At 36.9% G+C, this 14102-nt stretch overlaps 2 protein-coding genes across 4 annotated transcripts; one reads left to right on the forward strand and one right to left on the reverse strand.

The window, feature by feature from the left end:
• Positions 1–421: 421 nt before the first annotated feature.
• LOC121761069 (exocyst complex component SEC6-like) lies at positions 422–7784 on the forward strand. Of its 2 annotated transcripts, XM_042156656.1 has the most exons (25): positions 423–718; positions 1046–1084; positions 1251–1339; positions 1447–1537; positions 1963–2052; positions 2135–2214; positions 2647–2739; positions 3394–3420; positions 3510–3617; positions 3774–3882; positions 3967–4011; positions 4435–4490; positions 4627–4735; positions 4898–5038; positions 5125–5304; positions 5606–5683; positions 5773–5859; positions 5993–6037; positions 6152–6230; positions 6471–6540; positions 6660–6747; positions 6843–6932; positions 7166–7282; positions 7366–7428; positions 7529–7784. In XM_042156656.1, exons 1-25 carry the CDS (start codon positions 590–592, stop codon positions 7646–7648), a joined length of 2223 nt encoding a protein of 740 aa, XP_042012590.1. In that variant the 5' UTR covers positions 423–589; the 3' UTR covers positions 7649–7784. The 2 variants fall into 2 exon arrangements, with proteins under 2 accessions (XP_042012591.1, XP_042012590.1); XM_042156657.1 differs by lacking the exon at positions 3510–3617 and having other exon boundaries at positions 422–718.
• Positions 7785–8439: 655 nt separating this feature from the next.
• LOC121761070 lies at positions 8440–12546 on the reverse strand. Of its 2 annotated transcripts, XM_042156659.1 has the most exons (4): positions 12238–12546; positions 9999–11033; positions 8842–9688; positions 8440–8764 (listed from the first exon to the last, which is right to left on the reverse strand). In XM_042156659.1, the coding sequence occupies exons 2-4, from the start codon at positions 10965–10967 to the stop codon at positions 8757–8759; spliced, it is 1824 nt and encodes a 607-aa protein (XP_042012593.1). In that variant the 5' UTR covers positions 10968–11033; positions 12238–12546; the 3' UTR covers positions 8440–8756. The 2 variants fall into 2 exon arrangements, with proteins under 2 accessions (XP_042012593.1, XP_042012592.1); XM_042156658.1 differs by having other exon boundaries at positions 8440–9688; positions 12238–12544.
• Between the last annotated feature and the right edge of the window lie 1556 nt (positions 12547–14102).

Genomic DNA, 14102 nt, shown 5'->3' on the forward strand with positions numbered 1-14102 from the left:
ATAAATTGTACATAAGGATTTTATATATTTTAGAAATGCTTATGTGAAAAAGATTAACATTAGTAATTGAAAAGATAAAAATAAAATTAGTAAATTACTAAAAAAAAAGGATATAATTGATAAAAAATTAAAAATTTTAAATATCAGAGATAAAATTATAAGATAATTAAAGGTTATTTAATTGCTAGCGAGAAAATATATCTGTTTCAACAAAATATTATAATGGGTAATAATCCGTAGAAACTTTTCTTGTTATTGATCCAATTAAATGCCCAATGGACGCCCTACCCGATCTTTTGTCGGGCTGATACCCGACCCGGATCCAAATAACATAAAAAATCAGTTACGCGTGTTTAAAGTATATAAAATATCATTGCAAATATCAATAATATTATTGTTTCAATTTCTTTAAACAATTTGATCAATATCATTGGAAATACAGATACTAGTACTATCTATTATTACTTCAATTTCTTTTCACTTTTTGACTATGTAACTAATTCGGAACAAAAAGAGGAATTGTACCAACTACTAACTGAGCGCTCCGGTTAATCGGAGGGATTTGAGCTTGGCGGAGAGGCGAGGAACGATGATGGCGGAGGATCTAGGTGTGGAGGCAAAGGAGGCGGCGGTGCGGGAGGTATTGAAGCTGCTGTCGCTGCCGGAGCATTTGCTGTTCATCGCTTCGATCAAAGCTGATTACATTTCGCGCCAACAGGTTAGTTTTGGAGGTTTTAGCCGCGGAATTACTGCTGAAACTTAATCGGATTCTGTATTGATATTTGTGTTCTGCTTTAGTGTGGAACTAGGCCTCCTTGCTTTTACTCGAGTCTCTATGAAGATTAAATGACCTTGATTGCCACAATTGGCAACTAAAGTTTCTGAGATATTTATTTTTATAAATATCACCATGTGCTTCTTTTCCGAATTATTAGAAGTTAAGATATTGATACTCAATTTCTGTTTGTTCTCGTTTCTTTTCATTATTTCTAGCTTGTGCTAAAATGATATGGTGATTGGCTCTTTCTGTATGGTTTGGTTTCAGGCAAATGATGCACAACTCAGTACAATGGTTGTCGAACAGGTATAAATTGAGCCTGTAAACCTTCTTTTTGAAAATCAAATTATTGTAGTGGACGTTCAATATCTTCCACTTTAGCTCTCTGAGATGTACTGTTGGAGCCTGCAAAATTTCATTTTCCTTGATCTATTACAGTCATCTAACTTTTCTATCTGAATTTCAAATTCAGGTTGAGCAGGCACAAGAAGGTCTTGAGTCATTGTCCTTGTCAGAGACAACAACAAGTCATCTCAGAGAAAATTTTGTTGGGATTGAAAAGTAGGAATATGTTCTTATATTCTCATGGTTTATGAATGTTCTCCATCCTTGCATGTCATGCATGGCTTTGATGCTCTAAGATGATCTTTGATTTTCTTTTATAATAGGTTATGCCAAGAATGTCTAACATTGATTGATAATCATGACCAAATAAAGCTCCTCAGCAATGCAAGGAATAACCTAAACACAACTCTGAAGGTGAGTGTGTGACTGATGTGATTTTGTAAATATGGATTTTACCCTTGTCCCCATATCCGTTGGCAGGGGCGGACGCAGAAATCGTCACTTATAGGGGCTATTTTATAAAAAAAATTATTTAAACTATATTCATGTATTATTTAGCTCATATATAGGGGCTTTTGTATAAGAATTTGCATAAAATTAGTATAAATTAATAAAATTTACAAAGAAAAAATATTAAAAAATCCTATTTACCAAGGGCTTAAGCCCCTAGACCCTCCCATGTGTGTCCGCCCATGTCCGTTGGTAAACCTATACTGAACTGGACTGAAGATGCTCATGCTCTCCTTTACTAGTTCATTGTTAGTGTTTATGGTTAGCATTTTAATTCAGTTTTTTTTTCTTTATAATCTTTGGGATAGAACTTGATTGCTCTGTTGTAGGATGTCGAGGGTATGATGTCAATCTCTAGTGAGGCTTCTGAAGCACGTGATTTTTTAAATGATGACAAAGAACTTATCAATACCTATGAGGTTTTGACTTTTTCTTGGCTTGATTGTTATCGTAAATTTCAAAAGCTTTGCTTCTTATCTCGGTGTGTTAAATGGAATATAGAGGTTAACTGCACTGGATGGAAAAAGGAGGTTTGCATTAGCTGCTGCATCATCTCATGAAAACGAGATTGGTCGGCTGAGGTCAGAGAGCTTATCTGCATGTATTGTGTAGAGGAACCCTGTTTTGAGTTGCACTCTTCCTATTATCAGTTTATCTATCAATAATCTATACTGCTACCTAGTACCGAGTAGTTACAAATCAGCAATCCTCATATTATCATGTCATGCACTTAAGCGCATCTTCAGAACATTTTACTCTTTTAAAAATTCAATAAAATGATGGTGCATTGATTATTTGTGCTTTTCTTTTAAGACCTTCATATTCAGTGTGCCTTACAGTTCCTTGGAGGGTAAACCTTTCAACCAGTTCAATCCTCCAAAAAAAAACAAATATTTGGATGTTATTACTCCTTTTGTTTGAATATGGGAAGCAGTTATCCCATATGTTTTTGTTCACTGAACTTTCAAAGATGAGCAATTTACTTTTGCTGAAGTAGTTATAACATGTTGCAGGGAATACTTTGAAGATATAGATCATACATGGGAGATATTCGAGAAGACATTGTGGGGTCATATAAGCAACTTCTTTCAACTTGCTAAAGACAGGTATAATAGTTTAATGGTTTTGCTTTCATTGGGATGTGCTTTTCTGGTTCTTTAGCTTTGGCGTTCACATTAATGGCTGCAAAATCAGCAGTTTTAATTGTCCCAAACTTGTCTTTGCGCATTTAGCGAGAAAACTGTTTTGAGGAGCTTGGTTTAAACATGATATTGCTGTTGAATATGTTGAAGATATAAACTAAATTAAAACTTTAGAAGGAAAACAGATTGTACATGCGCTCGTATATGTTTCGAATTAGGTTTAGGTGCCATTTTATGTAGGAGAAAAAACATATATGGTCCCTGGACTTAAACTTTTTCTCTTTTCTTTATACTTGGTACCCAATGGCAGAGCCACATTTTTCTTTTTACAGATGAGTCCTTATATTTTTAATTGAAGTCCTTGATACTATTATTTGCCTCAAACTTAACAGAATTTCAAATATAGGGACTTAGCCATTAATAAATATATGTGGACGACTAGGAAAAAGTGAAATTATGAGGGCCCCAATATACCTTTCCATTTATAGATGAAAACAACTTGCATAAATAAATAGTGCATTCCATTTTCATGTCTTACACTTCTGCAGTCATTCGGAAAGTTATCCCAATTCCCAAGTGTTTGTGCTACTCATCTATTGCAATTATTTTGCTTTGCAGCCCACAAACACTTGTTCGTGCATTGAGGTATGTCTGAGTGAAGTTGATAAGATATTTTTTGGCTGGCTCCGTCTTGGCATTGATGCATCTTTTTTCATTATTAATTAAACAAAAAGGGTTGTTGAAATGCAAGAAACCCTGGATCAACAACTAGCTAAAGAAGAAGCTGAAGCAGAAGGACATGGTTCCTTGGAATCTATAACTAATCCTCGCAGAAATGCCAAGTACTTACCTGGTCAAACTGAACTATCTACTCATTGCCTCGTTATTTAGTTTCCCGGTCCAAGTTTTGGGCATATTAGGGTAGCATAATTTTGTTGATGTTATGTTTTCTTCTTGTTTTGTATTACAAAATCAACAACTACAATGTCATCTTCTAGGAATCTTGCACAGAAGAAGTTGAAATTTCAGGGCAAAGGCTACAAGGATAAATGTTATGAGGAAATAAGGAAGTCTGTTGAATCACGTTTTAGCCAATTGCTCTCTGAGGTTGACATTCATTCTTCTTCTGTTGCTAAACGCAAATCCTGAGTTTTTTGAGTTCTCATTTACTGATAGTGGTACTTCTTTCAGTTTGAAATTCAGAACCTAAAAGGATCTTTAGAGGAGGCTAAAAAGGTATTCATCTAGTATTTTCATGGTCTGTGTGGGACAGTGAGAGTCAGTTAAATTATCAATAACTATTACTCTTTTTTAAGTAAGTTAGAAATGGAATGTTAAGAAGTTGATATTCTATTTTGCTGTAAAAACCATAGAATATCATCTTTATTATTTTTGAAATAGCATATACTCATTCTTTATGGGATCAGTTAACTAAATAACAAATGTTTGGTAACATTCTTCATATCAAGATGCATGTGTTCAATTAATTTATGAAACTAATGAATATTCTGGAATCCTGTACTTAATACTTATTTGATTTTTTGCTGAATTTATGTCTTTGCCACATTTCACTTTTACCTTTGCTGGCATTGATTGAATAACTGAAGGAAAATTATCTATTTATCTGATTATTTGGTTATTGATCCTCATTGACGTCAGATTGGTGAAGAGCTTGGAGATATATATGACTATGTTGCTCCATGCTTTCCCCCAAGGTTGGCCATCTATGTTGGTATACACAACAGTGTATGTTAATTGAGATATGTTGTAGTCCCGAAGCTTTGCTGGGATATATAGTTTTTTTTGTTTTTGTGATAATTCAGCTTCTTAATTTGAATTCCTTGCTTTCAGATACAACATATTCCAGCTCATGGTGAACCTATACACAGAGCGTTTTATTCACTGGCTACGATTACTGAGTGATAGAGCTAATGATCTGTCAGCTATGGATATTTTAAAGGCATGTTATCTGCACCTGTAGTTTTTTATATTAAATAAATATAATATTTTGGACCCTTTTTGTTACATTAATGCCTGAAGTTGCGCTCTGCTATACATCATTGCTTGATAAGATAAAATTGGAGCTGTTGTTAATTTCTGAATGTCTTCTTCTAATTATTAGGTAACTGGATGGGTAATTGAGTACCAAGAAAATCTGATTGGACTTGGTGTTGACGACTCTCTAGCTCTAGTTTGTTCTGAAAGTGGTGCCATGGACCCCCTTATGAATGCTTATGTTGAACGGATGCAAGCCACAACAAGGGTAGCTAGACTAGAGGCATTTCCATTCCATTGATATCAAGTCACCTTTCTGGTCAAATAATCAACTAAATCCATCCTATTCTGTAGAAATGGTACTTGAATATACTCAATGCTGACAAGGTCCAGCCACCAAAGAAAACAGTTGATGGGAAGCTTTTCACCCCAGCTGCTGTTGATTTCTTTTGCATTCTTGGAGAGCAAGTACAAATTGTACGGGAAAATAGCACGGATGTCATGTTATATAGAATTTCATTGGCCATCATTCAGGTAGACAACTTAAAGAATGCATTATACTTATACCAAAAGCCAGCTTTTTATTAAACAAATACACTATTTTCAATCTTTCTCTTTGATTTCAAGTTGGGGAAAAGGATACTCAAGTCTGTCTTCAACTTTATCAACTGAAAATATGGTACCGTAATATATGATTTTTCCATTGTGAAACTATTTTACCACTTTCTCATGCCACTTAATCTCCCAGCCAAAAAGAATGGAAAGATAAACATGAAAAGAACAAATTAAATGGATGAAACATTGCTGAGCCTTCCACCCTCCCAACCAATTGCAGGTTATGATTGATTTTCAAGGAGCTGCAAGGCTGAGATTCAAAGAACCTGCTTCTAAAATTGAAGCTTTATGTGTTATGGTATGAGAATAATGCCAGATTATATACATGTTTGTCCAAATGATTCTATAAGTCATCTTTATATCCCGTGATGAATCATTTTATGACAGATTAATAACAACCTTTGCTGCTATGATCTTGCCATGGAGCTGAGCTCGAGCACCCTTGAAGCTCTTCCTCAAAATTATGCAGAGCAGGTGTGCATATTTAGAACTTCTATACCTTCCATTCTTCTTTTTGCCTTTTAGTTGCAGTGTGATTTACGTTTTCAATATTCCCAGTGTGGATTCTTTGATCTTTCTTAATACTGTGTCACCATCACATTTACAGGTTAATTTTGACGACGCTTGCAAAGGCTTCCTGGAGGTTGCAAAGGTATGTTGATCGAATCTTTTGATTCCAGTATGCAATTTCAACACCAACTGCGTGGCTATTTTTACAATTTTATACTCATACATTACAACTATAATCATTCTTAATTGACATTAGGAAGCTGTACATGAAACTGTCAGTTTCATTTTCGAAGACCAGGAAGTTCAGGGGTTGCTTAAAAAGCTGTATCAGAAAGGTAATAGATATTCCCTGTTGGCGACCTTCTTGTTGGGAACTTTCCCCATTTATGTGTTCAAGTGTTCATTTCTGAATCAGTAGTGTCAGCAAAACAACGCTTCACCGGGTTATTTGTATAGGATGATGCAAAAGAAAATAGAAAAAGTACACAAAATGTCATTTTTCTTCTCGAAGGCTTGTTAGATTGCTACGTTCTCATTTGTATCCTGTGAACATCGCTTTTCCGATCTTATTTCAGATTGGCTGGAAGGACAGGTAACCGAGTACCTAGTTGAAATATTTGGTGATTACTTTGCAGTCGTCAAAACGTAAGTTACTGAAATGCTAATTAAATAGAGCCTGACAAACTGGCAAATCCAGCAATTGACTAATATTTTTCCAATGCTCCAATCATTTTCTATCTCAATGTTTGCCATCGTATGTGAAGGTACATTGAAGAAAGATCATTTAGGCAATTTGTTGATGCCTGTTTTGAAGAAACTATTATTGTCCACGTCGACCATATGCTTGTGCAGGTTACTATCACGGAAGCATTTCTTATAGAGAATAGACAGTTCACATTCCAGTCGTATCATTCTGTAGATTTGACTCCATTGTGTCTGCTCTGCAGAAAAATTACATTAAAGAAGAGACGGTCGAAAGGATGAAGCTAGACGAAGAGGTTCTCATGGACTTTTTTCGGGAGTACATTAGCATTTCTGTAAGTATTGCTGCTCTTTGATGGAACTCGAATGCTCGGTTCAATAGTCTGTTCTCATGGAAAGGATTAAATGCACACATTCGAGTTGCGACTCTTCTACAAAAAAAAGGATTTACATTTGCATCAAATTGAATCTTTAGTTCAACATCTACCCCAAATGTTAAATATGAAGATCATACATGATTAAGATCTGTGAGATATTTGTGACATACTAACACTATAAGGTGTTGCAGAAAGTCGAAAATAGAGTAAGGGTACTGGTTGACCTGAGAGAACTTGCTTCAGCCGAGAGCCCGGATTCTTTCACACTCGTGTACACAAATATTCTCGAACATCAACCAGACTGTCCTGTAAGGCTATTTACTTGTACTATCCTTGCAGCGTATACTCGCTTGTAACCTCTATTCTCATTTCAACGCTTCCGACACTGCAGCCAGAGGTGGTCGACAAGTTGATGAGCTTACGCGAAGGTATACCGAGGAAAGATGCCAAACAGGTAAGCAAATTAAGCTAAATAACTCCGATCCATCTTAAACGAATCATTCCAAGACGAGCAACTGCTTTACTGGGTTGACGTTGCTTACTCTGTGGAACAGGTCGTTCAAGAGTGCAGAGAAATCTACGAAAACTCTCTCGTTGATGGCAATCCTCCGATGGTGGGCTTCGTCTTCCCCAAACTGAAGGCCGTGGCGGCTTCCAGAGGACGAATATGGTGAAAGCTCACCTAGTTCAGTTATCGGTTTTTTACTAATATTGTATATATTTTTGTTACTTTTTTATTAATTTTATAATTTTTACTCCAGATTATCTAACATACATGTTTTATTCAAGCAAAGAAGATTTTCACTAAAATCAAAATTTGAGGTCCCTTGATATTCTGCAAGTATTCCTTAATAATAATGAGAATAACGATAAAAAAGAAGAAAGAAAAATAAGAAATGAAAGAAAGAAGAAAGAAATAGAAATGGATAAAAATCAAGATCACACTCCAACAAAGAAGGTACCTAAATAACTTAATATGGTTTTAAGTATTTTTTAAATAGAAAATATAGTCAATGAATAAAAATGCCCCTTAAAGTGAAAAAATGGGGGGAAAGGATAAAAAAATAGAGCAAATATGAAGTTGATGGATTTATCAAATTGTTTTTCTTTTGGGCCTGAAATGTGAAAAGGTAGTATGTTTTGGACTATGATTTAACTATTAACTGAATTACAATTATTTTTAACTTGAACCATGATTAAATGATACTGATAGTTTACTTTAACTAAATCAGACTTTCAGTTGGTTTGGACTAATTTTAATATAAGCCGAGACATAATAATATGAGAACTATTAGCATATAAATTGATTAATTAATAAGTGGAAAAATTACCCGGGCTCAAACCCAGCCACCCGCCGGAAGACTCTCAGTCTTAATTCGCAAACCCGGTTGACCAGGATTACCCGGTTGACCCGGTAAAGTCCCCGATACTAAAATCAATCTAAAAATGAAAACATGAACAAATGTTAGCGCAGAAACAAATGTCAAGAATTCTCAAACAGAGCTTTCAAACCTATATACACAATTCATTAATATAAAACAAAAAAAAATTACATCCAAAAATAAAACAAGAACACTAATCAGATAACTAACAAACTTACAAACCATTTACCAATCCCTTCAAGTAAACTTGCAACACACAAATTATGCAAAAACATTCTTCCACATTTACATGATCTTTATATGCACTTCATGACCACGTTTTCGACCCGTGCTTACGCCCAAAACGAGGCCACGGATCGACCAAAACTCATCTCACAACAAATCCCATTCGCTCTAGCTGCTACATATCTGCACTTTTCCAAAGTCCGATTCGGTTCAAAACGAATTCAAGTCCTATCCTCATGTCTCAATATCGGGGACTTTACCTTTCATCAAGGTTTTGACATGCCTATCCTTCCTCTCAAAATCATCACCCAAGTCATCCTTAACGTCATTTCCCATATCACTCTCGCTGGCCGTCTCCCATTCTGAGTCCTCCGTCTCTTGGCCACAGTGGTCTCCAGCATCACCTTCACATCGCACGCCGCCGTGTTTGACAGAAGCCTCTCTAAACAACCAAGCAGCCCGCATCTGTTTCTTGACCATGCGCTCTGCATAGTCGGGCACTTTGTTCTGCCTCAAGGAGAGATCGGGATCAGCGGACTGGGAGAACTCGTTTATAAACAAAATAGCATCTAGAAGGCTCTCTTTGGCCAAACCAAGCATGTCGTAGGCCTGCGCTCGTCTCCACAGGCTCCTAGCATGGCGGTTGACGGGGCTGTGAAGACAAAGTGCGCGAGTGGCATCACTTATACCGGCCAACGGTTGCTGCAGCAAAAGATGGCATTGCGCTCGATTACTGTACAGCACCACCCTTTCCTTCTTCGACCTCATCGGGCACAAAGCTAATGCTTCAGAATATTTTGAAGCAGCGGCAGAAATATCCCCGGACGAAAACAGGGAGTTCCCTTCGAGTTTAACCACCAATGCAGCTGCATGTTTGATATGAAGATCCTCCTTCGGCATGCTTTTTTCCCACTTTAATCTTTGTCGAGCAGCGAGGAGTTCCTCGATCTCTTCTTTTGCACTGCTGCTTATAGAGTTTCTACCTGTTCCGGACGACTGCATACATTCTTCAAGAACACTAACGATGGAATCCCCTAGCTTCTTATGATCCCCCAACGTCGTTATTTCTGCAAGGTCGATCAGTGTAGGCACAACTTTATCGCTAACCTGCATAATTAGATCAAATAGGGCATGAGCAGCAAGTTCGAACTTTGCCACGACTCGGTTTTTCACTTGGCTTCCAAATTTTGTTCTCGAATACACAGACTTTACATAGTTTGCAACTTTCGACTAATTTCACTTTTCGACAAATTTAAAGCCGGCTTCAAAATCTCGGAAAGTGAAATTAGGAGAAAAAGTTGTGAACAATGTAAAGTCCGTGTATTCAAGAACAAGATCTGAAAGCCATGTGCAAAACCAAAACCAATTAGCCTAAACAATCGTTAACGATATTTAGATGACTTCGGAAGCAAATTACCTTATGACAGGTGCCCGGGTCTTGGAGCAACCAAAGGAGGCAATCGATGGCCATATATTGCCAGTCATCCGAAGATCGTGCTATGTTGCACAACGCATCTATAACTCCGGAAGAGCTTGCAATTGGACCTCTACCGAACTTATGATGGCAAATAGTCCTTAACAATCCAATTCCAGCCGGTGAATTCTCGTTAACGAGCCCTCCCCACATCCCGGGAAGTTTTGCTAGAAACTCCGGCTTGCATATAGTTGTAAGAAACTCGGGTTTAAAAGCAAAGCAATTGATGAGCTGAAGGGACCAGCACTGCAGCTGGCTAGCCCACTCCTCAGCCTTTCTCGACTCCATTTCAACGCCTCCCATACCACGCGTGAGGAGATCACAGTGGTAACTAAGCCTCCTGTCGACGTACTGGTAAAAGTGAGTGTAAACAATCTCGAGAGAGCTCACCGCAAGCTGCATCGACAGCTCCAAGATCTCTCCGTGGCTCGCTACAGCAGGAAACGTCGCTGCGTAAGTCGCTAAGTGGCCTAAAGCTCGGACCGCCACTCGTTGTTCGACCCAAGTTAGCCTCCCTCTCAGAAGCTCGACCAGAGCCGGGATGACTCCAGCGTGCACCGCCATCTCAGCGAACTCCTCCACGTTCATAGTGTACGATCCGATTATGTGTGCTGCGTAGTAAGGGATGTAAATGTTCTGGTCATGAGATAGCCAGTGTCGGTTCTTTAAGCCCTTCCAGATGAGTGCTGACATGCATTCGAAAATCCCCAATTCGATGAATTCGGGATCATTAGGATGTGCCATGGCAGTGTTCCAAAGGCCACTGATCGGGAGGACTTGACCGTCATCGTCTTGAGATGGGAGTTCTCGGAAGAATTTCAATAAACTCGCTCTACGCTTGCTTGGATTCCCTTCTTTCATGACGCAGAAGAAGCAACCGGGGTATGGACAGTCCGGGGAACCTTTATCCATGCTCACAAAATAACGGGGACTTTGCCTTCACACACACACGGCGACTAGTTTCTCATAACCAGCTACCTAAGAGAGATATATGCAAAAGTAATTCATTAGAATGCTTACTCCTGAGCTGAAATTTCGGGAAGAAAAAACTCTGATTCTTCCACAAAACACGCGAAAAATCCAACGAAATAGTACTAATTACATGAGAGTCCATTCGGCAGGCATAAATGATACTATACTCATGAAAACTAGCATCACGTTCCTAGTAGAAAACGTTGAGCCAAGCACGTCCGCTTACTGACTATAAGAAACATTTTATGCAATCGGATTGAGCACACAACCAAATACTACCATAAAAATTGAATCTTGCAAGATGGAAATCCAAGTTGATATGTTTTAAACTCAATGTCTCGATTAAACTAAGGCAGTAGCGATCATTTGATCATCCTTCCTCCTGATCGAGAATCGAAATTCAAACATTCAAACTCCATTAGTATCCTAATAATCAAATGCTTCACTATAATACTTAAAGGCAACATGTGATATGGAAAATTTCCACAAAACCATTCATAGGTAAGATTCCGTTTTATTCGAATGCAATACGTCTTCTTATATTTGGTATGTCATATTTTTCTATTCTGTAGTTCATATTTCTATAGATTATATTTATGAAGATTAGATCTCAAACACTGTTTATCCTATACTTTTTTTTTATATTTGAGTATCTCCATAGAAAATTAATTGACTAAGTTTTATTGTTTCTGTTCTAAGTAATAAACTTCCAATCAACCTAAGAAAATTACAAATCTTGAACCCAATGAAACATGGTTTTCTAATCATTCCCCATCTTTTTGTTAGGAAATTCAACCAATTTAAGCTGGTAAAAGAGTGGTCTTTTACTAAATTCAGCAATAAACAAACTAAAGGTAGCTATCTAACTATTTTACACCAATTTGGGCTTAAAACAAGATAATAGCCATCACCAAATTCCACCAAATTAACAATAAATCCAACCATTCATCATTCTTGACCTCATTTTCTTGATGGATCTAATGAAGAGCAATCAAGAACATCAACAAACAGCAAAATCAAGTCTTTAAGCAAAATCTCAGCTCCCCCAAAATTCCCAGCAGCCCCAAAACAATCAAAGCATCACCAAATTACAAAAAAACAGCAACAAGAAGAGAACCCACTTCAGTTTTTACATCAATAGACATAATTGAAACAAGAAAAGAGCAAAAATTCAAATCTTGGAAGTGGGATAGGAGATAGATAGTTGTACCTGAAAGATTTGGTAGACTCTGAATCTTGCACGAGAAAACTATGAACACACTTCAAATTTTCTTCTATTTTCCGTGGGCTGTTGAAAAGCAATTTGCTTTAGTAGTTTATACACATAACCATAAACACTAGTAACTTTTTTTAATTCTTTTTCAGAGAAGAATGTGGAGGTTTTTCAGCAAAGATTGAGACTAAAAGATCTCCTTTTTCTTTCTTTTTGGTATGAACTTAATCAGCTAGACATCAAAGAGCAGATCTTGTAATAAAAAATTTCCTATTGTTCTTTTACATTTCTAAGGAAAGGTTGAAACTTGAATTGATAAATTATTAATTAATTCAAAATTAAATCTCAGGGATCATTTATGACTCATACAATAGCAAAATTAATTAATTAATTACATAAGACAGTATTGATTGTTTATTGTTTTTAGATTATGTGATGAGTAGCAAAGTAGTACTATGAGTTGGGTAATAATGGTGGGACATTGGCATTATTATGGGAAGAATTATTGCGATTGCAAATTGGTTTGTTAATAATAAATTGACATTTTTGGGGACCTTGGTTACCGTTGCTGCCTATAATCTTTATGTACTACATTCAACTTTTTCTTGCTAAAATATTAAACAAATAAATGAAATTGAAACTAAAAGTAGGAAAGACAAAATGGGCGTTTACTTTTTAGGATATTCTTAAATCAATAAATTTATAGAGAATTTTACAATCTCGTTTACAAGGTTGGATTCAAATTCAAACATTAGTCCAAAATTTATGAAATAATATCCCTTATTTGTTCTTCAATGAATTAATTCGAATAGTATCAATCGATTTAAAGTAATAGTATCCTTTAAATTGTGGGCTATTGTATACATAGAGATCAAATAATTTACACATTTCTTGGTGGAGTACGTGTTACATTTTCTAGCATGTTGTACAATTAATGTTACACATATAAAAATTAAATTAATTCCATTAATTATACTGGATTCAATGTCATTAATTATACTGGATTCAAATTCAATTGAATTAGTCAGAGGTTTATTTTTTTTGGAGGAGTTTATATCCAAGTAATATTATACTCCCCGTAGTATGTTTATAGTAATAGTTGGGTTGTTATATGCATTTAAAATTTAAAAATAGCAAATAAAATAAACACGTGAACTTTTATGGTTGTAACTTTTAACTATTGGGCCAAAATTAAAGTATAAACATTGCTAAAGAATAGGGTATATTATGGCCCATTTACATAGTTAGGACTTAGAACATCCACTATGGGACCGCCCCGCCTATAGCCCCGGCGGGGGGGTCGGTTTATAGTGGGGGAGGTGTCCGCCCCCGGGGCGGACGACGATTTTGGGGCGGTGGGGGGCGGACAGCGGACAGGCGATGGGAGGACGAGGACGCGCAGGGCCGTCCGTTCGCCGCGCCTATAGGCACGCCGATCATAGTGACCGGTGATCGGCGCGCCGGCGGTCCACTCGAAAATTTTATTATTATTATTTTTTTATTACTTACCTCTATAAATACCACTCTCCACCCCCCTTATTTTTTCACCATTTTCACAAAATCCCTCCATTCAATCTCTACACAACGAATATTCGGGTCCAATTACCTCGTTTTTTAATTATTTACATTGCGATGATTTTAATTATACTTGATTGAAACAAAAAATATTTTAAAATGAAAATTGATTATAAAATTTGGGGCTATTGGAAGTGTCCCCCATAGTGGCGGAAACAAAATTTTAGGGCTATAGATAAAAAAAACTGGGGCTATTGACAAAAACTGGGACGGGGCTATTGGGGTGTCCGCCTTATAGTGGACGGGATGGGATCCCCTGCTGTGCAAAATGCCACAGCAGGGGGTGC

Source organism: Salvia splendens, chromosome 13 (genome assembly GCF_004379255.2).
Source record: "Salvia splendens isolate huo1 chromosome 13, SspV2, whole genome shotgun sequence".
Classification (NCBI taxonomy): domain Eukaryota; kingdom Viridiplantae; phylum Streptophyta; class Magnoliopsida; order Lamiales; family Lamiaceae; genus Salvia; species Salvia splendens.